The 24,773-nt window shown below is 32.9% G+C and overlaps 2 protein-coding genes across 6 annotated transcripts in view; one reads left to right on the top strand and one right to left on the bottom strand.

The window, feature by feature from the left end:
* Positions 1-1,429: 1,429 nt before the first annotated feature.
* On the bottom strand, positions 1,430-10,593 carry LOC148236974 (uncharacterized). Of its 4 annotated transcripts, none has more exons than XM_088183784.1 (13): positions 10,509-10,593; positions 10,146-10,344; positions 6,439-6,555; positions 6,231-6,365; positions 6,032-6,172; positions 5,748-5,969; positions 5,183-5,332; positions 4,971-5,111; positions 4,585-4,770; positions 4,233-4,341; positions 2,905-3,092; positions 2,707-2,832; positions 1,430-2,467 (listed from the first exon to the last, which is right to left on the bottom strand). In XM_088183784.1, exons 1-13 carry the CDS (start codon positions 10,511-10,513, stop codon positions 1,571-1,573), a joined length of 2,616 nt encoding a protein of 871 aa, XP_088039910.1. In that variant the 5' UTR covers positions 10,514-10,593; the 3' UTR covers positions 1,430-1,570. The 4 variants fall into 4 exon arrangements, with proteins under 4 accessions (XP_088039910.1, XP_088039911.1, XP_088039913.1 ...); XM_088183785.1 differs by having other exon boundaries at positions 6,032-6,163; XM_088183787.1 differs by lacking the exon at positions 4,585-4,770.
* Positions 10,594-13,261: 2,668 nt separating this feature from the next.
* Lis-1 (LisH and WD40 domain-containing Lis-1) overlaps positions 13,262-24,773 on the top strand; it is a 33,046-nt gene continuing 21,534 nt past the window's right edge. Inside the window, exons 1-2 of one of the 2 annotated variants that reach the window (XM_088183407.1) lie at positions 13,262-13,347; positions 23,340-23,514. In XM_088183407.1, coding sequence (XP_088039533.1) covers positions 23,477-23,514 — 38 coding nt within the window. In that variant the 5' untranslated portion in view covers positions 13,262-13,347; positions 23,340-23,476. Of the gene's footprint in view, positions 13,450-23,339; positions 23,515-24,773 lie in introns of both variants that reach the window. The other variant, XM_088183408.1, reaches the window with a different exon arrangement.

The following is a 24,773-nucleotide window of genomic DNA, read 5'->3' as shown; positions in this document are numbered from 1 at the left end:
ATTAACAATACAACTTCCTACCGCTAATCACATCACAATCACTAATTTAACCGTACGCACGGGACGTTCAGACGCGTCGTCCGATAAAACTATCCTTAATCGAACCACCTAACACTATCACAATACAATCGAATATGAAGATATAAAATTCTTTATAAAATATTTTAACTTTTTATGTTTAAAATAATAATAGCAACAATATTTGCATTAACATAGATATAAAATAATATTAAATAGCATCTATTTGCACAAAGAAGGAGAATGGACTATGTAAAAGCTAACGTTTTATATATGTAGCTAGAATATCTACCTTCACCGATTGACTGTAAACATATTCGTACATCATTTATAACGAACAGGGCGCCTCTTAAGTTCTGCCTTATTTCGATGATCAAATGAAATATTATATTATTCGTTTCTTTTTGGAAAAACAAAGCAAAACCTAAGAAATGTCAGTATTAATCTTCAAGATGGATTCTAGACTTATTATTTTTGTTGCGATCAGATGACTGTCAACAATCCTAGATTCTAGTTCACATTTGGAATTGGGCAGAACTTCAAGAGGAACGGATCTATTGACAAATTAACCTATTACAAACATACAGTGATATTACTTATTTACATTTAAAACAAATATTTGTACTATCGACTGCGAACAATTAAAAAAGGAAGACCTGTTTTAGCATCATCAGAATTTAGGCCATTTGTGAAAACAAATCGTCTCGGTGGTAAACATTCTAATCAACGCATAAATGCTTAAAAATAATAATTTAAAAATGAAATTAATTTAATAATATAACAATGTTAAATGCATAAATAAATAATATAAAAGAAGCAAGCAAAAATGAAGAATTAAATACATATGTTATCATATTTTCCTACGAACCTCTAGAATCAACCGAATCATGGGATATATTATATAAGATGCGCTTTGTTCTTTCGGATGACGACGCTTTATCTTCAAAACATATGGCACAGACCGTCACTAATCTCGCCTTAAAATCGCACGTCGAAATTAATTCACATTTTATTCTACTTAACAATGAATCCAACAATGAAATTATTTAGCCACAAATTGTACATATAAAAGAACACAATAATAAATAATTTATATATATTATATAATAATATACTCTTCTTTTTTAAACATATATATATTATACATGACGAGAAAAAGGAAAACACATTAAAAAAGAGGATCGAAACAACTTTACACAATGTACGCTGCTATATTCGAAAAAAAGCAACATCACGTACAAAGAAAATATTTACAGAATCTCAATAATATATTAGTTATTTATGTATAATAATCACTTGCAAAATGTACAATTAACTATTTATTTATAATATGTATATAATGTCGTCATCAGATCGACGTTTTTCATTCTATATATATATATTTTTAATATCGTTTCTGTACACTGTGTTATTTTTCTTTTTTAATAGCAAACGGCGTTTCATCAATTTCGTATTCTCCTCTCCAATGTCGATAGCACCGTTGATTTAGGTATGAAAAAACTATACGCAAATACTATGGACGAAAAGACGGAGGATCCCACGAGGCCGTAAATCAGGAAACCGACTGGTACATCAGCAGCACGTAAACCAATATACCCACCAGCGGTATTAGGTAAATTAAAATATTCGTTATTGAATGGCTAGCTAAATTATTATATTTGTCAGTCATGTTTTGTAATTCGGTCGCCAGCTGCGCCCTGTCCTCGTTAACGTGCGCCCACTTCTCCTTGGTGATCACTAGCTCTTCCTCCAGCTCCAGCAGCCGCTTAAGATTCACGCTGATCGCCGAAGATGAAAGATCGGAAGAAGAAGTAGCGGCCGGATCTTGATCCCATATGAAATCTGCAGCCGATAAAGTTGAAGATATCTCTTCAATATTGTGCGGTTTAGACACGTGATTCGAGCCCGACTTGTTAAGCTTCTCCTCTAACGAAACTTGAACGTCCGTCAGTATATAGACTTGCTTCTGTAACTCTTCTACTTCCCTCTCTTTACTGGCAAGATCCGACTGCAAAGATTCGACGCGAATCTTAAACTCTAGCACGTCCGCTTTGCATACATTTTCGTCTAACTGTTCCCGCAGCTGTTGAATAGTCGCATTCAAGTCGTTGATCGTTTTAGTCGCGCTCACTTCTACGGCCAGAGCCTCTACTAGTTGATCGCGCAATTGAGCAATGTTCTCTTTGTATTTCGCGGCCGTGGCATCGGTGCTCTTTTCTTTATCAGACCAATGAGTCAAATGCATCTCTAAAGTGGTGCACAGTTCGGATTTTTCGTTGAGTTCATCGTTCAGTCTCGATCTCTCGAGCAACAGTTGTTCCTTGTCCTGTTTCAGTTCAGTGATTTTATTGCCGAAATCAGCGATCTTATCCTGCAGGGTCTTCTGGTCGTTTTTCAGACTGGCTATCTCGCTGTGGGCGTTTGATAACTTTTCTTGTAAAAAAGTCATCTGAAATGAGAAATAAATATAAATAAAAATCTGTATATCATCACTGCATATCAAATATGATCCACATGACAGATAATCGAGAAAAATGTAAACTTTCTGAATACAATACTTCATTTTAAATTGCTATTTATGACTTCTTTCTTACCTATATTTATTTTTTACTTTAAATTTTTCGTTATGTTACAAGCCATAGATAATTTAAATTGCAGAATACGAAAAATTACCGTTAACGGTTTTACCTTTTCTATCGGTCCATCTTCTTTCACTTGGTCGTTTTGCTCAGTCAGCTTCTTAATGTCGTCCAAAAGCGCCATGACAGAATCTTGCTCTGTCCTATTTTCAGCCACATGGTCATTTTCATATTCCTGAGTAAATTAAAATATGTAATTTAATAATTAAATACAATTCAATGACATCTGATACCTAAATACGCATACCTTTTTTCGACACTTATCATCAACGATAGTCTCGCCGGAACAATCGCTAATAACTATAGATGGTTTAGTAACATCGTTTGAGTGTATGTCGTTGGAAGAGTTGTTGAGAGATTCAATTTTTACCGTACTTTCAGACAATATCTTATCGTCGCCCAATGCATGAGCAGTGTTATCGTTGACTTTATCAGCTGCAAAAAATTATAATAAATATACACTCCACTAAGGCAACTCAAAAAGTTCTTGATTACGTTACAACCGGTGTGAATTTAATTATATATTAAACACTTATTCGATAGGACACCACAGTAATACGTAATATATGATATTAAATATTAAGTTTCCGAGGATGGTTAAAACTTTTTTGATTTGCAAGACACTAAAAATCGTATTTTTTTTTCGGGCGGTATTTTAGATATATATAGTAGACCCCCCAATAATACGATAAATTGGAGACGTGCTATTTGGATGCACATTACTTTATGTGTGAGCGAGCCAAAGATAGGATATCTCACAACACGCGCTTGATTCGTACATATGTTTTGTATGAAATTGTACAAGTATTTTCTAGTCCCCTAACTACACGCACCGAAATAGCAAGTCCCCAATTTATCATGTTATTGGGGGGTCTTCTGTATATATTATAGATCTACTATCAATATAAAATTAAATGGTCAGAATTTAAATCAACTTTGGGTCAGAATAAAAATTAAATCTGTCAGAATAAATAGCAAATGGTTAAAATAAAAATAGCATATGATCAGAATAAAAATATTGGGCGGTCAGAATTAAAATAATGAATGGTCATAATTATATTATCAGTGTCAGAATAAAAATATTGGACGATCATGTTAATTAAAAAAAATATTATAAATATAAATAAGCGACAAATTTTATATTTTAGAAATATCATGTAAAATAGCATGCTTGCACATAAACTGTTAATCAAAACCGTGAATACCCCATGAATAACTCAACAAATCTATTTAATTGTATGTATGACGCGAAGGTATTCAGAGCGATGAACGAAGCAGGAATAACGACAGAGCGGCGGTAGAGAGCACGCTTGGCTTATTGTGACGACATCTGACAATTTGGCCCTAAAACACCTTGATAATGATAATTAACTGTTGACATGCAAAAGACAGATCGATGAATTGTAGCAATCTACAGCGTTACAGCAATAAAAACACTATTGCCACTGAAAAAAATGATTCTAACCAGCTTCCAAAATAATTCTTAGTACTAGTCTGACCAGTCCAATTTAAATTCTGACGGCCAATTTTTACTTTCAATATGGGTTTTAAATGCATGAGTATATGTAGACTTACCGCTTTGTTGGTTCTCCAATTGGCGTTTTGCTAATTCTTCCTTTAAATTATATAACTTTAATTCCAATTCGTTAATTTGACTCGATGATTTTATTGATTCACACCCCACCTGCAAAAAAAGCAATTGTTGTTTATTACAATATAAGTTATAGATTTAATAGTTTATTTTATATATAAAATATTAATATATAACAAAGTGAATAAAAAAGCGATTGAAATTTTTTTTGAGAGTTTTAGCATATGGATATTTATATATGTGTATAGTAATAATAATAATAATAATATGCAAGAATCTACTATTTTCTTATTAGCTGATATAATAATTCTATTTAAATTTAAACCAGACATCTACCTTTTCTAATATCTGTTCGGGGAGCATTGCTTTAATGTAATTGGGTAAACCTCTTATCGATTCCGACAACGAGGACTCTTCATCCTCCCAAGTTTTATTATCGTCGAATATGGTACTCCTAATGCCTATGGTATCCAGTTTGCCTTTGGACGGGCGGTTAGTTTGTTTGAATTTACTAAAAAATTCCTAGAAAAACACACACGGTTACTCTCAACGAGCCGAAGAAGATTATCGGTGGGTCATGAACATCGTTAGGCCCCTTTCAGGAGTTTGACTTAAGATCAAACGAATCAGTGCACATCCATATGTTGAAACTCTCGAGAGTGATGCGGTTTTGAAAGAGGCCTTACTGTGATCGATGTGTTTATTTTAAAAGCATATAATACTCTTTTGAGAAGATGTTCGTGGTCCTCGATCAGCTGTTCGTTGCTTCGTTTCTCCTCGGCCAGATGGTTTTCGGCGCGACTGAGCGCGTACTGCGCACTCTTCAACTTCTGCTCCAGCACCGTATATTTACAAATAAGTTTCTATAATTAAGATAGAATAGTATCAGTCGGCAAGTCTATTAAAATCATTCGCGAAATCGTCTCAAGCGTACCTGATGTTCTTCGTGAGTCCTTTCCGTGTTGTTTCGAAGCACTGCACACTCATCCTCGGTAATGCATAAAGTACGTTGCAAAGAGTACACTTGGTTGGTTAACTTGAGCCGATCTTCTTGCGCTTGTCGTAAGGACTCTTTAGCGATGACCTAATAAACAGTTAAAAATTATATTATATAATGAATCTACAATAATATTATTTCCTATACATAGGTTCGTGTTCCATAGTCTTAGGCTTCTGCACTTGCAACAAGTACTAAAGTATTGAAATTCATTCATTATGGTGATACATGTCTGTCACTCCAGAAAGTGTATGAGTGGACTAGAAAGTTCAAAAATCAACATGGCAACAGTTCTGTAGTTGGAAAAGTTTCAAAATAGTGGGGGTTTGTATTGCTAAGATTGAATGGAACACTATGATTTTGGAATAGGAGACTTTCAGGTCCTGGTCGATTTTATGTAGGTCAAGAACTCTCATTTTGCATCATCAAATATGGATCAACAGTGTTTTAGTTGTTGTTAAAATTTTAGTTCATAAATTCTGATTTGAAAAAAATTACACACCTCGTATTTATATTTATCCTCAAGCAGATTTTCAACTTCAGACTGAGGAATGTTACTGTTGGACGCGGCCAGTCGCCTCTCTAAAAAATTCACCCTATACAACAGGTGGTCTTCGCACACTTGAGCGTGCCACGAGGAATCCACTGCATTGCGGCAGCTCTCCACCTGCTGTCTTAAAGCGTTCAGCTTCTCTTCCAGCATGCATTCCCTCTCGGCCGCTTCCTGAAACAGACCGTTAGCATCGTCGCACATGTCATTGCTCAAAATTATAGTGCGTACACAACCTGTATGATCCTGTTGAGGTGTTGCAATTCCTCGAAATAGGATGTCGACATGGACATGTTTGGGGGCACCTTAGCCTCCTTGCCGTCCGGCAAGTACAGCTTTATGGTGGCGACGATGCATCCGTGCGTCACCTGAGAACGCTAACCAATCAGAAATATGTAATTTAAGTATTGCGAGTAAATTTTTTACAGGACTTACACTGCCAGAGTTCTCGACGACCTCCACGCCGAATTTGACGGAGTCACCGGACGAGACCTCGTACGGGATGGATTCGGTGCCGCCTTCCGAGAGACGACGGTTATTGATGAATGTTCCGTTACTGCTTTTCGTATCCTAAAATAAAAAAAATATGTATAATCAGTATTGATTTGTACGTTACGATATTGCTTACGAAACTGTCACCCACCATGAGATAAAAATGTCCATTATCATACCACAAAGATGCATGGTGCCTGGATAATACTTTACAATCGAAGATAGCGTTGCTAGGATCTGCTTTGATCTTGGGCATAGATCTTCCGATCTGAAATGTATAATTAACAATATAAATAAAACTGTACAGCAAGAATTTTGCCACAAAGATAGATTACTTGATTTATATGAAGAATTACACACTGATTTCCAATAAGTCGTTTTAACTATGAAGATCTGTTTTTTTCGATAACGTCGATTTTTTAAATTATACTCCTACTGTTATTAACCAAGTTTTTTCTCAATGCATCGTTTTATGTTCTTGGAGTTTCTTTAACATCTCAGTGAAAACAATAGCTTTCAAAGTTTTTTGCATGCGGGATAAAATTTTCTGGTTATGTATTAACTATTTTTTGTGAGTGCATTTAAAGGTTCGTTTGAGTAGCAGATCATAAAAAGACGTCAAGTATATTTTGAAATTTGCAATTTAAACGAGCCGCTAAGAGTATCGTAAATTTAAAAACAACAACTTTGAACCCATCCGCCTTTTGTCTTTTTCCGTCAATCCAACAGAACCCTATTTTTTCATTTAAAAATTATTTGAATACACATATAATTCAAAGCATCAGAGAATGAAAGAAACTTTTCGAAAAAAATTTGAAACACCGAATTCATCGTAATTGGCTTATTTTTTCAGAAACATCTATATCGTTATTCTGTTTTCCATGCATTGTTTTCATTAAAAGAAAATCAGTTCTGTTATTTGTAATCAAAATCGAGGGTTTAAATATTGGAAGAATTTAAACAGAATTTCCAATCATGAGAATTCTGCATTCCATTGTGACGCATATATCTTCAATAGAAATGTTTTAAAAAGAAGCTGAAGACGGTTGGTTTTATAAATGATTCATTGCATAATGCAATACAGATGGAAAAATAAAATTGGCGAAATATTTTATGCGTTACGTTAGATGTTATTTTATTGGTAGGTACGCAATAAACTATTGGTGAACATAATTCTGGATTTTTTTTATCATCAAAAAAAAAATATTAAAGGTTAAATATTACTACATAATAAGGAAAAATATATATATTGAAAATCAAATTCGAACTATTTCAGTATAAACGGTATGTAATAAATATGCAACATTATGAAAATAAGGAATTTATGAAGCCATATAGAAATATCATTGAAACGAAGTTTTAAATCTAATAGAATTAATAAGCAGATACAATAAGAGGTTTGTTTCATATTTTTATAATAAAATTCAAGACGATTTTCTCTTACTCTTAGGGAATCATGTTCGAGAGAAAATTATTTCTAGAGTTAAAGAATCGAAATACTTTTCTTTAATCCTTTCCCGGTTATGCCCGAAACTCAGAAATTTGTATTTTATGAATTCTCATCGCAAAAATCAGCAAATTTTTGGAGAATTTTTTTTGTTAAAAATTAAATTTGTACGAATATTTTTAAATGTTTTATAATGATGACATGACATTTTTTTATACCGCTGCATAGGAAAGGTCGGGTCAGTTGAGTCATTTAAAAAAAAAGTATTGTGACCGGGAAGTGGTTAATGCATGTTATAACATGTTAATGGATTTACAAAATGAACAATCCTTATGTGTCGAATTATTGGAACAAATATTTTTTTTGTGCACACTTTCTGCATGAAATTTAATATTGCAAGATGTTGATTGAGTAAACAAAGCTTTGCAGCCAAAAACGATGACTATAATTAAAGCTTCAGGTTTTATGCAAGGATTATCTAATTCCTTGCAGCAAACGAGAGACACCATATGGGAAAATTTTTTCTAAACATAAGAAATTGGCTTCAGAAATGGAATTGTCTACAGAATTTGAAAACAAAGTATGTAAATTTTTCAATTATATGATTGATCTCAACAATCTGTTCCTTATGATGATAATTTTTTATTTACAATAGAAATGAAAGGAGTGATAGAGATATTTTAATAAAACAACATATATAGATATAAAAAACTAAGAAACTTCATCACATTTCGAATTTTTAACAGGAGAAAAATTGATATAAATAAATGCAGAAACTTGACATAAAGCAGTTTATGATTTTGCCTTCAAATATTCTAACAATATTAATTCTAATGAATTATAATCAGAAATAATTAGTTTAAAAATCAGAAAATTGCATTATTTCCAGATAGCAAGACAGCTGCAAGTTAAAATATCTTAAGAATAATGCATGAATACAAATTAATACAGTCATATCTGAATTTTGATATTGCGTAAGATAATCTTAACATTAGCAGTCACTGTAACCTATGCTACACGAGGCTTCAGTAAATGAAAAATTATAAAAACCTGTTTAAGATCGTTATTTGCTCAGGAAAAATGATCAAATATGACAATTTTATCGATTGAGCGTAATTTTAGAAAAGAGATTAATTTTAATAAAATGATTGATAAATTTGCTTCAACAAATGTTTGAAAAGTAAAACTTTAAAGGTTCAAACGTTAAATCATTGTAATATTTGATATTCCTTAGAGTTGTAAATAAAATAATGGAAAATATAATGTGACAATCTCAAATATGTTTTTTTAATTGTTATATTGTCGACTGTTCAACAAAATACTTTGTTAACTATATAATATATAATTTTACCTATAATATACGTTAAGAAATATTATTTATTTAATTTTTTTGTTTGTTAAAGTTGACGTCATTTTATTTTTATTATGTTCAAAACTTTATATTTTTATAACTATTGTACTATTACAAGTTGGGTTTGTTTAATTCGTATAGGTTAGGTTTGGGTTTGAACAGAAAATGGACGTTTCGAAACTATCAAATTAAGTTTCATACATTTTAGTACAGCATATAATTTCAAAATTATATTTTCGCTAGTACATAATAATATAACTTCACTAAAAATGCACATTCACTGTAACATTTGTACATTGCATGTAAATAAATAATAACAAGCATGTAAATGTATATTTTATCATGTAATAATCAATTTTAACGATAGTGTTTTGGTTATTTTTTGACCATATTTTGAAAAATGCATCTAATAAAGAAGTCGAAAAGTTTGACTTGCTACAAGTGTAAATTCTATGGGGTAGTTCTGCATAAGGGTACCTGTTTCTATGTATAATACATATATCATACCAAAATTAAATATTACAAAATACTATATGTAATTAAATTTAAAGTGATAATGTAATTATGTTTGAACACTGATTATTTTATTTAGTAAATATAAAAGTTTAATTCGGTGATTTGATAAGCAAATTTTATTATTTTCAATTATTCATAATTATTTTAATGTTACGTAAATTATTATGTGCATGTAAAAAACGCTTTATTTAATGTAAATTTAATTATTTCTTGATACATATGCGCCCGTATAGTATATGGTGTACCAATACCAGTCAAAAAACACTTGGGCTATTATTGTTTTTTAATTCCTTTTCGTTAAAAAGTTATGATTTTTTGTTGTTGTAACTGTGTTGCTGTCACACATCACACGGCAGATTGAATTTGACGCATTGACCATGAAAAAGGGACTTGTCACTTATGCGCGTTAAAAGCGCAATAAACAAAAATGCTAATCATCTCCGCATTCACTGTACCGATAATCAGAGATTACCAGGGCATTTATTGTATTGAACTATTAGAGTTTAGACACGAATGTATTATAATTTTTATTGTTGCATATTACCCTGACGGTCTGACTGAGTTGCAGCGTTCTCTTGAGGAAGGGGTGCGACGACTCCTGGCAGAGGAGCACGGCCATGGGGACGTTGGGACGGTACGACTCCATGTCCGCGGGATCGACGTCTATCGAGCAGGCCATTTCGTAATTGTTGTCGTCGTCGGGGGCGCTGTTTGCCCACTCCAACACTGCTACCATGTCTGAGCTGAAACGGAAAGCGAACCTTGAAGGAACAAAATTGCTGCAGAGATGTGTCAAGCGAGCGCGGGTGAGGGCGAGGGAGAGGGGCGGAGGCTCTGTCAGCGGAGGAGGAAGCGAACGGGGGTGCCGGAGGAAACGGGGCTCCGGCGGAGCTCGACGGGGACTGACCTCATGCCGGGGGCGGCATGGCGACCGGCGATCGGCCGCGCCTTACAGCCCCGACATTTGTTATGTTAGATTTTCTCTCCCGTTTGCATGTTGCCAACGTGAAAAAAACAGCTCACGTAAAATATGGCGACGGCCGAGATGAAGCGCTCTTCGCCCCTGCGAGCAATTATGACAACAAAATTGCGCAATTATAATTATACTCTGCATACATATACACTAACAAATACTTAGGCAACAGCTACGTAGAGTTGTGATTCAATATTATCTAAACTCATTTAATTAAAATTAAAATTAAAAAGACTTTTACGATAATTTATAAACACTATTAATTAGAAAACCAGGAATCGATTCTATGAGTTTTATAATTTAATATTTTTATCTACGACTTTCTTTCCAAGCAGAACAAAAAAGTCTGACAAATTTTTATTTTGACCAACAACAATTTCCGATAAAAGCAATGCAGCTATGTAACAAATATACTTTTTCATAGACTCTCACCCAAGTACTCTGGATTCTAACTAATTTGTAAGACTTTATTTAGGTAATATTCAATCTATTTCTTTTCAACGTTCTCCACTATTAAACAGAAAGTACTAAAAATAAACTGCTCTTATTCAAATCGATCACCCGACAAGTTTGAAGTAAAATACTTAATCAGAGAAAATATGCAAAAACGCTACAAATGCAACAAAACATCGAATGGCACCAAATGCTTTTTGGCTTATCCCCAAATCGATTACACATCGAAACATAAAAATATACACTAACTATCCAACATTGCGAAATATTAAAATACTATTTAATACCGTTAATTAGAAATTTATTCAAAAATAACTAGTATATCTATGTCATCAATAATTATAATAAAAAAATGATTAGAACTTGCATATGCTTTCCTTTATTTTTAATAAAATAAAAAGTAAGTAAAAACAACAACAAACCATAGATAACATGGTGATTAGATTCAAATAATTTATACATAATACCGGCAACGGTAAAATATATCAATGTCCAGAAATACTGCTTTTATTGATATTCTAAGCACCTAAAAATATGTAATAACTTTTTTTTTAAAAAAAGATAGTTTAAGAAAATAAAATAATCAATTATTGGCAGTAATTGTGCATTATTTGACACATAGATCACGGCATAAAATCTTTTACCCTCAAATATCCCTGATATATTTCATATAAAAATGATTTGCTATGTACATTTTATAAACAATACACTATTCATTTCTAGAGTATGTTGAAGTTTTTGATAAATAGAAATTTTATGACAATGGGAGCATTATGAAAATAATTAATGTTAATCATCATTCACTTTTTGTGCGTTGTTTATCACATATCTATCAATTAGCTAAATGTAATGCTACTTTCAGCAGTATATACTGTAAAATATATTTAAAATATTAAAAAAATAACATAAAATACCATTTTAATAAAATTTAACAATATGGTTCAAATTTTTGTCTAAAATTAAAATTGGTATTTCATTAATGTAATCAAAACTTCTCTTTTTTATATACTAACAGCAATAGCAATTTTATCTTATTTAGTAACAACGCTTGCTTTACATAGTAAAATTAAGCTTATAAATATTATCTCCGCTCAATAGTGCTTACAGAACGATTAAATATACCTGCTATATTGAATATTACAATATATATTGATAATAATTGCTTTTTAATGTATACGTTTTCATTTTTCATTTATAACTTTAAATTGTATCAAAGTGTAACCGCAGATTGAGTAATTTTATACTCATGCGGAATTACGTTAATAAATAATAATAATAATAAAAACGATAGTTGTACATATGCACACATATATGTTCGAGCACGATTCCAATAAGATTTTTTATTCCAGCTAGTCATTTTAAAAATGTTTGGAGAGCTTTGCTCTAGCAGTTTTTATTTTTTCTAATCTCAAAACAAACTAATACTTTTTAGTAGGTGATGCATTACATAGTTTGAATCATATAGTATGGCTAAAACGATAGCTCAGTAATACAGTGGAACCTAGCTTAACTAGCATAATTTGCTCCAGAATATTTCTCGTAAAGCGAAACACTAGTTAAGTGAAACAATTTTCCCATATGAATCAATGTAAACTACGATAATGCCTAGCAGGAGGTGTAGTTTGACAGGCAAATTACCGATAAAGCTCACAGGTCTTACATAACTGTATTGGAAGAATTTGTGACTTGCGAAACGACACTCCTTTAGCGAGGCTTTTTTTGTAATTTGTTTTGCTCGTTATGGGAGGTGCTCGTTTAGGGAGGTTTCACTGTATTTGGATTATTCGTGTTACGGCTCAATTGTCTGGAATCCCAGCGAAGCGAAGTTTTATTTTTTGTTGGAAAAGATTCAAAGAAAAATTATCAGATATATCTACAAAAGAGAGTAAGGCTACTACAAATACTGTAGTATCGTATTACTAAGAGCGTTGGGATACAACTCGTTGCATTCTCGGCAATTCGTCGATGCTAGGCGATTTATAGGACATAAACGCTATTCTTACACGAGTCATCCAGATTCTTAACGAATTTGCCAAAGAATGTTAATTGGTATAATTAAACATTTGTTGTTGTATAGTATTTGAATGTATGTGTGTATGAAATTTGAAATTAAAAGTAGAATTAAAACAGTAAGAATTAAATATGTTTTTGACATTTTGCACAACGCTCGCTATTCGGAATTAGCGTCTCTCGTTACATCGAGTTCGGCGTCGAACAACTCCGAGCAGAGAATCAGTGTGGGACGGTGCGCCAGTGCGCCAGTGCGGTTTCGCGTCAGCGGAGTTGCGACAGCCGAGGCTCGAGCCGAAGCCGTATTCCCGTGAGTATTCGTCAGAATCAGTCAGTATCCGCGATCGACCAGGAAAACCGCGATCGCCGGAGAGGGAGGAGGGACAGAGGGACGGAGCGACGATCGACGTCGGTCCGTATTGATCGCCGTCTCGGACGACCGTTTACTGCGAGTCGCTCCGAGACGTCGCCGAACCTTCCGGAGCGAACCTTTGTCCGCGATCGATGGAAACGGGGGCCCGGTCGCTGGAAATCGATCCCAGCGTCGCTCAAACGTCATCTCGGTCGTGCGTCGCGCGGGCGAAGTTGGCAACCCTGTCTGACGTTGTCTGCGATTTATTTCCGTTCCGCGCTCTCCTCTCCGTTCGTTTATCGATGTCGTTTATTGATCGAGCGATTAAAAACCGCGAACGTCGCGAGATCGACCGCCTCCATTTTGAATCGTCCGCCGTCATGGTCGTCATGGCCGTCATGGCCGCGATCGGCGATCGATTCGGGGGCGAATTTGAAAAATGAAAAAATCCGATTTTCCGATCGGGAAGTGAAAAAGCATGACGTCACGCGTGCGCATGCGCGCTTGTGCAATCGGCTCCGCAGCGGTGACAAATTCGCGATTGCAGTCGGCGCAGGGCCTTTACGCGTGTACATTTTTTACATGTTCTTTTCTCCTTGTAACTGACAAATAATTACATAATCCGTTAAACGTTTTCTTCGCGCCGCGTTGTGACGTAATCTGTCACTTTTTTCAATTTGACAGATCAATAGTCTCTTGTTAACAACAACATAGGTCGGCAATTAGGTATCATCTTTTTAACCGCCCTACTGCTTTCATCTCATTTACACCCTGACAACAGCTAAAACGGGATCAGTGAATTTTTTGTCAATTTACTAAAATCAATATCGAAAAAGAGGAAAGTAAAAGACGGTTTATATAATTCGTTCGAGAAAATGTTTGTTCATACTTGTTGGCGAATGCTATAACATTTCAGCTGAAAATTTCCTCAGAGCAGGAAATTGAAAGTCAACTTCGTTAATTTAAAAAAATTCATTACTTAATGTTGTCTGTAATCAGGAATAAAAAAACCTGAAAAAAGTGAAAAACATTTATTTTAACCATATTTCCGTTACATCTGCAATATGTCTTCATATAGCGCATTCATCTTGATCTAAACTGGCTGTAGTTAAATTGTGTCTTTTGATGAAAGATAACATCCATAAATCTTCCATTTCTACGTTTATACGAGGATTTTTGTGAACAGAATCCAAACAAATATTCCAGACTTTTGACCTTTCACATTGTAATATTTTCTATGTTTTTGTTTAAAACTGCAAAGAGCACATTTTTTTAAAAGTATTTATTGAAATCAATATTATTGAAAATATTTACCGAACTTGATGAAGTTCGATCAGATTTTTACATTTGAAATTTCTGGTTTTTTAAAAGTAAAAAATCTTTTTGTAAACTACACGTGAGTTTCGATTGTCCCCAATTAATGAGGATTTTGTCAGTTATGAAATTTGTGATGTAAAATACTTTTCCCAATAGTAATTGTGATTGTATTTACAACATACAATCATTTTTATAAATAACGCGGCTAAATAATGCACAATTTTTCAATTCAAGTTAAGGGTAAAAAGTAAAATTTCAAGTTTCGAAAAAAATTTCGTAAACGAATCGCAAGAAGATTTACAGATCATCAGATTATCTATATTTCGATTGTAGCTCCTACGCCTTTTGAGTTTAGCGACCACTGATCTAATGCGATAACACATCTAGATTGATATCGCATATATGAGTTTTAAAATGTTACTTGCATTAAAAAATTTGCGTTACCCTAATTCAGTTGTATTTGGTACATTTTTACCGACGAATTTTAAAATTTACGGCAATTTAGAATTAAAAATTAAATTCAAGTTGGCCATTGCTGTAATTATTCGATTTTTTAATTTATTTTTATTATCAGTATACAAAATGAAGGTGACCAGATTTTGAAAATATCAAAGGAAGACACTAAAAATTAAAATGTCATTTTTGCTGTAGTTAAAATATTTCAGTTGGTTTTTAAAAAAAAAAAAAAAAATTATACCAACAATAATTTATCAATAATTATGAACTGTTCTATTAATCAACTATCAAGTTTCCTAGTATTTATTTACGTTTCAAAATGAATTTAATTTGAAATATGACTTTAGTGTCGTCTTTCTTATCCCTCGGTAGATTTTTTAATGCCACCGCAAATTGCACTCGTTCAGAGAATCTACTTAAATATTTCTGCGAAGTGAGTCAGTCGCAAATTGTCTCAAATTTAATAATGCAGAATGCGCCTCGTGTACATTATGTCATTTTAACATCTCACCTTTTATCGTTTTTTTGCGCGAATTGTGCGTAATCTGAACGACAGCTGTGGTGACCTTAGCGGTAGATGGCGCGGATCGATAACCGTCGGCGGCAGAAGCGAGAGGGGGTCGGGCCTGTGGCGGATCGATTAGCTCGCGAACCGGGCGTTACGCGCCGGTTCGCCCTTTTCGCTCCTCCTGCTCTCTCGCCTCGGTCTTGTCCGACCGTCTTGCCCACTTTTGGACAGAGGCCTTCGGCGATCGGTAGAATGTCTGCCTTTCTCGTCCGGAGAGGAACCTATGGCGAAAATTATTGCGCCTTTGTTGAACTTACATTTCTGAAGAAATGTAATCACTTTTTTCTGTAACCTAATTCTTTCAATACAATTTGATCGATGTCAATAGATCGCATAGTTACTCTTTAGGACCCTACCCTCGATTACCCCACCCCTTTTCCATCATATTAATATATATTTTATTAAAACACAATTGTTCCAATCTTTATTCAATATAGTCACTGCGTCTTTCTATGTTCCCAGAAAAATAGATGTACGGATGACATGTAAAAATAAATTCGATTTATTTTTATGATTTCACCTTTTATTTCCAATGTTAAGCTTCAAATTTTAATATTTATCCATAAAAATATACACATCAATATCATTCTGAAGATTATACTATTCTTGAAATATATTTAAGCTTTATATATGTATGTATGTACACACTATCGAGATCGTGAAATAATAAAGGGGATCCAACTTAAGTTTTCGAAATTAAAAAAAAATAAATAAGGATGTTTTCGGGTTTTTTAATTTTAGCTGTCCATGATCTCGGCTTCATTTCTTGTGTTATATTACCCTATCTCCAACGCTTCCAATTTTATCAAATTTTTTCACTACATTGCGAACTGTTCGCTCAGTAGGACGATGACATATTTTTGTAGATTTCGATACACAGTTTGTACAGAATTGTTATTTTTGTAAAACAATTGAACAATTTCAGTGATCCATTTCGTGAATGTGTTGTTGTAAACTTACATTTGACACAACACGCGTGATTATTGACAGCTGTCTGATTTAGTGCTGCTAACTTAGATTATATAATTATGTTTATATCTATCACCTTTCATTGATATATTTAGTTTAACAAATCAGCAACTTTCATAACTTTCATAAATACAATTATCCTTATTCTTTCGATTGTAAAACCGAATTAAATTATTTTAATTTTTTTCACTTTGTGTGCTGTTAATATTAAAATTAAATAACGTATGTATATTATTGAGGAAATAATAGAATTATTTAAAAAATAGTGTATGAATACTTATTAATTTCTTATTTTAATCAACAAAATTTTGCGATCGATTTGTGACCTATTTTCATTGTGAGAAGTTGCCTTGCGACCAATGTTCGTGTGAGGAATAATCCGCGTGGCCAATATTTCTGTGACCAATTGCCATGTGAGCAATGATCACCGAATTGTTTATTATTGTTTTTGGTAATATTAAATAATAGCAAAAAATCGCGTAATTAAAATATATTATCAATATATGTACTTATAAAGGCTCAGCCAAGTTTGACTAAATATATCGTTTAATACAAATCGAGAATTAATATCCTTTATATTATTTTTTATATTTTGCTTCAATGAAGAATAGTATACAAAATATTCATTCCGTACAAAATAAAAAAAGTAATGCATTAAATTGAAGAAGAGATTTTTACAAGATTTACCATATTAGACATTATTTTATATTCCTCAAACTATAATTTATTGTTTATTAGCGATGAGTTTTTTCTCGCATATTGATTAGTATAAATAATTTCAGTGAGATTAGTTTTATTATTAGTTATTCTTATCATGGATGTTTTCTTGTTATTTTCCCAGAATATTTATTAACTACTACTTTTTTTAATCTTTAAAATCAAATAGTTCGAATTTTAACCAACTTGGGGTCAGAATAAAAATCAAATCTAGGATCAGTATCAGAACAGCCTGATCATAATTATATTATTCAGGGTCAGAATATCAAATAGTTAGGATGTAAATAGTATATGGTTAGAATAAAAATACAGGACGACCATGTAAATTAAAAATAAGATAACATTTATAAATAGAATGGGCAATAAATTATTTATTTTATAAATGTCATAAAATATCTCGCCCGCACCGCGAGCAGGCGTTGGCCAAAACAGTTAACACCGTATGAATAACTCAACGAATCCATTTAATCGTATGTAACATGCGAAGGTATTCAGAGCGACGAATGAAGCGGGAATAAAAACAGAGCGGCGGCGTAGAGCACGTGGCATGTTATGTTGCCTTCTGACAATTTTGCGAGCCCAATTAAACAAGTTGGCGATAAAACACCTTGATAATGATAAATAAATAATTCTTACTATTTAAAATAAATTCTGACTAGTCCAATTGGATTCTAACCATTTAATATTTATCCTGCTCGTTTATATTCTGACAAAAATATAAAGGACAATTTAAATGAACAATGTATAAAATAATCGTTCCATAAAACAAATTGCTTGTGCATTACTGTTGGAACAGGTTAGCGGTAGCGAGCGAGCATTGATCAGAACAGTGAAAAGCTTATGAATCTGCAATGAATCTTTTCCGAAAAAAAAATATACCTTACACAAAAGCACAAACAATTCGCTTTATGGAACAAAGTATTTAATTTAAATGCACATATCTCTTAAAATAATTCCCTGTTAAATCGTACCAAAAATAATAGACATGTGTTACAGTAACATATAAAACTATTTCTGTCGAGTAAAATGGCAATTGTTAAGAATAAGAGAAAAGAGTTAATTACTACGTTAACCAAATTTTTATTCTTTTTACTACATATATTGATGTAAATTTTTTATCTTTGTATAACGTTTACGTTGTAATGAATTTGTATAAAAAATAAAACAATATTCCGTTGCAAAATACGGTTATTGTTTTAAAGTTGATCGGACTGTCTAATTACGTATTCTTGTTTTCAATTTGAAACAATCAGTATTGTACATACACACAGGTTTGCAAAATTAAACATTTTGCCGATACGCACTGATTGTAACGCAAAGGTTAACTTTTATTTATTAAAATTATGATATATAATAATCAAAGTTAAAGTTTAATATAATAACATTCATAAGTCACATGTGTGTGTATTTGATAATCGATGACTGTGATCCAGTGAGTATGTATTGCTGTTCCTCGGTATTATTCGTTGTCTCTAACAAGGAAGGGTAAAAGTTTGCGAAACTCATATCTTTGTTGTGGACATCATCGATGTATCGGTCGTTCACGTTTACGACCTTTTGTCACGCATGTTTTCTACCGCCAAAACTTTTATTCTCCGATCGTAAAATAATGTAGAGCATCGACGATTTGCCAGCTGAATAATCGACTATGTAGTGCAGGGCCTTTGAACGAACCCAGAACCTAGTTTCGTTATTAAATGCGACCCAGCGACTATCAAACGTTCGTTTTACGCCTTTGGATTATATTGTAATAGTTTTTAATAAGGTGCCTCATGAAATCGCAATCGCTTCCGCTTAGCAGATTGATCTTTCAAGCTGTTGCGATATGGTAGAAATCGCGACAAATCGAACGATGACGAACTGTATCGTGCATTGTTCATTAAACAGATTCATAACTCAAAACGTTTATAAAACAAAGATTTTTTCCATTGTGTTTACGTTATCTCCGTTCGTCCTTAACACGGTTTGGACCCTATATGTGTACACTATCTAATGCTAACGAGCTTCCCAAGCATAGTAAAATTCGTTCGTATATTTGCGTTGCAAAAGAAAGGCATGGGAGAATTCATGGTGTATAATATAACAAATGTATGCATACATTAAAATATAGTAGTGTTATTAACCTTCGGTTCATTGATCTTAGTTTTACATGGTTATCCTTTCTCTTATGATGAAAAAATATATTGGATCGACAGCAGCCTGCGGCATCCTCTCGGTCACCTCTGCTGCCAGAATTATCGAACAAGGTTACAATGACTTACCGACGTGCTAATTAAGGACTAACTAAACTTCTAGAAGTATAACCGTTAGTATTCCTATCCTAGGATGTTGGCGATCAATCATCTTGCATTTTGTCGATAGCCTTTCTAAACAACGTGGTTGTGAATTGTCAGTACTACTGCCTTAGTTAAGGTGACCAAACGTCATCCTCAAAAACAATGTCCTTTTATTCTCAACCAACAAAAATATCCGTGGTGACCTTTTTTTAACTCTTGCGACATCCTTAAATGAAAAAATTCAGAAGTGACATTTTCCGAGATGACCTATTTTAGTGTCCTATTTTGATATTTTCAAAATTTGGCCACTTAAGTTATATTTGACTCTTTCGACTTGTATTGTTCATATTAATTTTATGTCTAATTCGTTGCTTTTTTTGTTTTTATAAATCATGTATTTTATTACAATTCTCGTATGTTGTACCGTTTACATTTGTACAACGTCAGATTTTTTCTTCAAGGGCATGTTTTAATACTCACCGAATAACTATTTATAACGGCACTTTTGTTCCTAGTTGTCTGTCGTATAAAACCTAATGAATTTGGAATTTAAATACATTTAGAAAATCAAAATATATTTTTTAAAGTCGATAAACTGCATTAAATGTAAACAGTGCATTTTGAACATTGTTTCAAGCTATACATCTATGGATGGTTGTGCATTATCCCTTCATTAGCCGCAACTGATTATTACAACTATTTAATTTACAATACAGCTGTTTTGGTGATATCTTATCATTATTTAATTAACAACCATAACGTTGCGTCTTTAAAACACAACGAAGGCTGAACCGAGGCTTTCCGCGTTCGTACTGGTGCGATTTCCACATTTTCGCTCTATTAACATACCGTGGTAATGAATGTACTTGCACATGCGCATGTATGTGTATAGTGAAAAAATATTGAATCATCATCAAACACAGTTCCTTGCTAATGTGCAATTTTTCCTTGTGTTATTGCTAACAAATGACACGACACATACACATACACTAGATTCGAACGACCCATATCAGCGGAGTGACTCACCGAAATATAATTGTATTGCATGATAATTTCGAAGGTCAACCGGTGGGCTGACCCTGATTTCGATCAGCTGTGACCAGTGTCGATTTTCGCGTGCGAAAAGTGCGATTTTCACTCTTGTGGTTGATGACCGAGCACGCGAAGAAGCAATTATTGCAAGTGTCTTGGTAATTTTTGTACCAATTCAAGGGGTTTCCTCTCTTGACCTGGTTACGCAGGTGTTTAGGATATTTGTCATGTTGTTATGCTAAATAGTACACTACTACATATTTAAAAAATGTTGTCTTTTATCTTTATATGTATATAGATTGTTTCTTATCTAAATTGAAGATCGATCTATTTGTCGGTAATGTTATTTAATTAAAATTATCGGCACAGTGACCTTTCGCCAACACAGTAGAATACTGTTTTATTATCTTGCGGTTGATAAAACCTCTGACAATTGTATCAACCCGTTCGTAAGAAATGTGTGTTATCGCATGCTTGACATATAGGGCTTCCAAAAAAGCGTCCGAAAAAAATAATTTTCGTTTTATTACGAATTAATAACCGGTTTTAACCGTACTCGGAAAATTAAAATATTTCGTATATTTTAAATTTTTATTTATAAAAATAAATATGTGCATATTTATTTAACACTATGCCAAAAATCTAATTTCATTGCTTATAAATATAGTATTCATGGTAAAATAACCAGATTTAGATATTGAAGTGTACGAAAAATTATATGTGAGAATATACATACACTAATTCTTTTTTTAATTTTTATTTGCATAGTAAAATAGATGTACAAAATTAGTCATAAATTGTTAAAAAGTTAAAATTAAAATACGTTATAATATACCAAAATACAAATATAAAAATACTAATAAGGACGGAAGAGCGTAGTCCGTAACGTTTCAGACTAATAACTGAGGTTGTGGGTTCGGGCCCCAGTAGTAGCATTCAAATTTTTATTTATAAAAAATGCGCTATTTTTAAAAATACCGGCCCCAGCTGCAGGGACATCCATTGGTTATAAATTATATTACACATAATAATTTACAATTATTAATATAGATGTCACTAATTCCCCGACTTTCAGCCTGGTGGTTAATACTTACATGTAGGTATTCATTATATCCGATTGGTTTACTTAGTTGTTACAGATTTACCCCGTTGCAAGGTATTGGGCTTACGCTTGTCAGGCTACAACGATTTAATTGAAAATGGACTATTTTTTTATACATTTGTAGGAAATACATATATTCAAAATAGTTAAATACAAAAATACTACGAACAATCATGATAAAAATATGTATTGCAGTTTATTTATTTAAAAAAAAAAAATTAAAAAAAAAATACATCAAGTGTGTCATGATTAAGGATTGCAATACCGTTAGTATCGATACCATTTTTTTTCAAAGAAATATCGATACCATTTTTTTCATAATGATAAAAACGTATGTGATTACTAGACCGCGTATTGAAATAAACATTTGAAAAAAATGTTTTAAAAAATTTTGATTACTTTTCGGTCTTCCTAATACAAATTTTTACACACTCCTGACAGGTTCTGAAACTGATAAAAAATAATTAGTAGTATATTTTATTGGAATAAATTGGCAAGTGGTGCTTTGGCCCCTGGTATTAAAATTTAAGAGGCATCCTGAAACGGTCTATCAAAGATGATATTTTGTCACAGATGATGTTCCAAATGAGGAGAGATTTGGCTCCTGAACGTTCGAAGATATTTTTTTTTATAATCAATGAAAGTGTTAATTAAAATATTAAATATATCGAAACAATAGCTGCTGGGGTATTCGAATGCTTTGGTTTTGCTAATCAATAAACCTATTTTATTTGTATTTGGATTATTTTTTTAGGAGTATGTAATAACAAAAGGGATAAGGACGGGACCTATATAATGTAAAAGAGTAAAAAAATCTTTATATTAAACCATCATACGCGCGGTGCATATGATTGCGAAATTTACAACCAGCCTGACTAAAAAATATACTAAGCTAGAACCTTCAAGACGATATTTGAACCCATAAGAAAGCGACATGCATAAATAAAATAACAAATACAAGTAGGTGGGAAGGATATGTTTATAATGCAATAACTGAAATGAGCCAAGCAAATATCATGGATATGCTAAAACTATATAAAATATGACAATATATAATATACACATATATGGTGGTAAAAAAATTAAATAATCTGTCTTTTGCCAAAGCACTTTTATAAAAATATATTTTATTCAAAATAATAGTCAATATTGATTGCTAATATTTTAACTAATCACTTGAAAAAGTATTTTGCCTGCTGCTTAATTTGCACGTGTAAATTTCATACATAACTCCGCTAGTTTTATTTACTCTTTTATGTGTTTATTAGTGGTTAACTTCCTCCTATGGCGCGTGTGAACGCACTCGCTAATTATAAATTAAGTGGAGTAAAAGGCTTACAGCATAAGCAATCGGCAGGTCATTAATGCTCGTTATACTACTACTATATATTTATAATGATTCCGTACGTGGGTGAAAATATCTTGCAATTCGCGCAGTATTCAAGGTTTATTGCCTGTATTTTGCGCCAAATTGTATCAGTGATGTAACGATTGTTGTTTGTTTTTGTTGCAGGTGATGGACCGTTACTGAACAGCCGCAGCTCGAGTGGTGTCTAGTGTAATCTCGAGATAAGAGATCATCGTCTCGTTCCGGCATCGACAGTTGGAGCCTTGGTCCGAGTACCGCACCAAGCCCGACCTCCGATCACGATGAAAATGGTGTTGTCCCAGCGGCAACGAGAAGAACTGTAAGTAAATATATATTCTAAGTAACAAGTAATAAAGCGAGCGCTTGCTTCTTCGTTGTGTAAGGTCGCTCAATGTTTGGAGAATTTTTAAAGGAATTCATAGAATGGCGCTCTGCATTCGCGCAAGGCCGACGATGAGTTCCTTTGTCTTGTGTCGACGTCTTGGAACTTTTGTGGCTTTTAAATGATGCGATGATCGATGTTTCAAGATGCTGTGATCAATAGTTCTCGGTATTATCGATATCTCCTAGTTTGTAAACTCAAACTGCATAAAATTATTTATTATTCATCGGTTCGCAGTGTTGCCCAAAAACTTGTTTCGAATTATGAATCATCAAAGTTTTTAGCGTATGCGCTATATTTATATATATTGGATCGCGAAAAAACGTAAATAATAGTCTCAAGTCATCAATACTATTTCTGATTTTCCAGAAGTTAACACATTGGATTATGTTTTTTATGTAAAATTATGCTGTATGTACTTTTGCAAAACATCTATAAAGTGTTCATGGTGATGTATGTTTGTATTTCTGCATGGTGATGTATGTTTGTATTTATGTCTGTCTGATAAATATACCTAGTACAGCCTTGGCTAAAATAGTTGTGTACCATAACAAATCTTAATACTTCGAGGATAGATAAATAAAAATGGTCAAAGTTATTTACATTTAGGGTCTATTTATATAAACAAATGTATCCTTGTAAACCCTTGGTTATATTTACAGCTGTAACCATTTTTGACATAGAATGAATCACAAATGCTCATTATTAATTGTATGCAGGTTGATCTTAAATCGTCAACCTCATCAACGTAAACCAAACCCTAACAATATATTTTTGGAATCGTATTTGGAAATCATTTCCAAAATAAATCCCATTAGAGTGGATTCCAACCTATTTTTTATGCATGTATAAAATTCTCCATGAGCTGAAGTAGCTCATTATTACACATTTTTATACCTAATACATGTACGACCTAGCTCGATGTTAATTAATATTCACGATTCTCATTCGTGAAATTAGGAAAATCTAAGAAAACCTAATAAGTGATTATCGAACAGAATCATAATTATATAATAATCACTAATTCCGATCCTTCAGATGCAATAGAAATTTAAATACACAGTGTTCATATGGAATTTGGAACTAATCTATCGTGCTATTATCTTAGCTATTCATACGACGAACGTGATCGCACGTGAACTTGATTCCTACCCTTGCTGCTATCGTGCAAACTATAACGCTCTTACTCTTATACG

This window comes from Plectrocnemia conspersa, unplaced genomic scaffold (genome assembly GCF_051122295.1).
Source record: "Plectrocnemia conspersa isolate PC_06_02 unplaced genomic scaffold, ASM5112229v1 ptg000003l, whole genome shotgun sequence".
Lineage (NCBI taxonomy): Eukaryota > Metazoa > Arthropoda > Insecta > Trichoptera > Polycentropodidae > Plectrocnemia > Plectrocnemia conspersa.
This window is presented reverse-complemented; position numbering and strand designations above follow the sequence as displayed.

Excerpts from the sequence above, each read along its gene's own strand:
- LOC148236974 (XM_088183784.1), bottom strand. Across the intron at positions 6,556-10,145 it reads AACTCAGTCAGACCGTCAGG|ATCGGAAGATCTATGCCCAA; the intron begins GTAATATGCAAC and ends TATACATTTCAG. Across the intron at positions 5,333-5,747 it reads AGGATAAATATAAATACGAG|GTCATCGCTAAAGAGTCCTT; the intron begins GTGTGTAATTTT and ends ACTGTTTATTAG.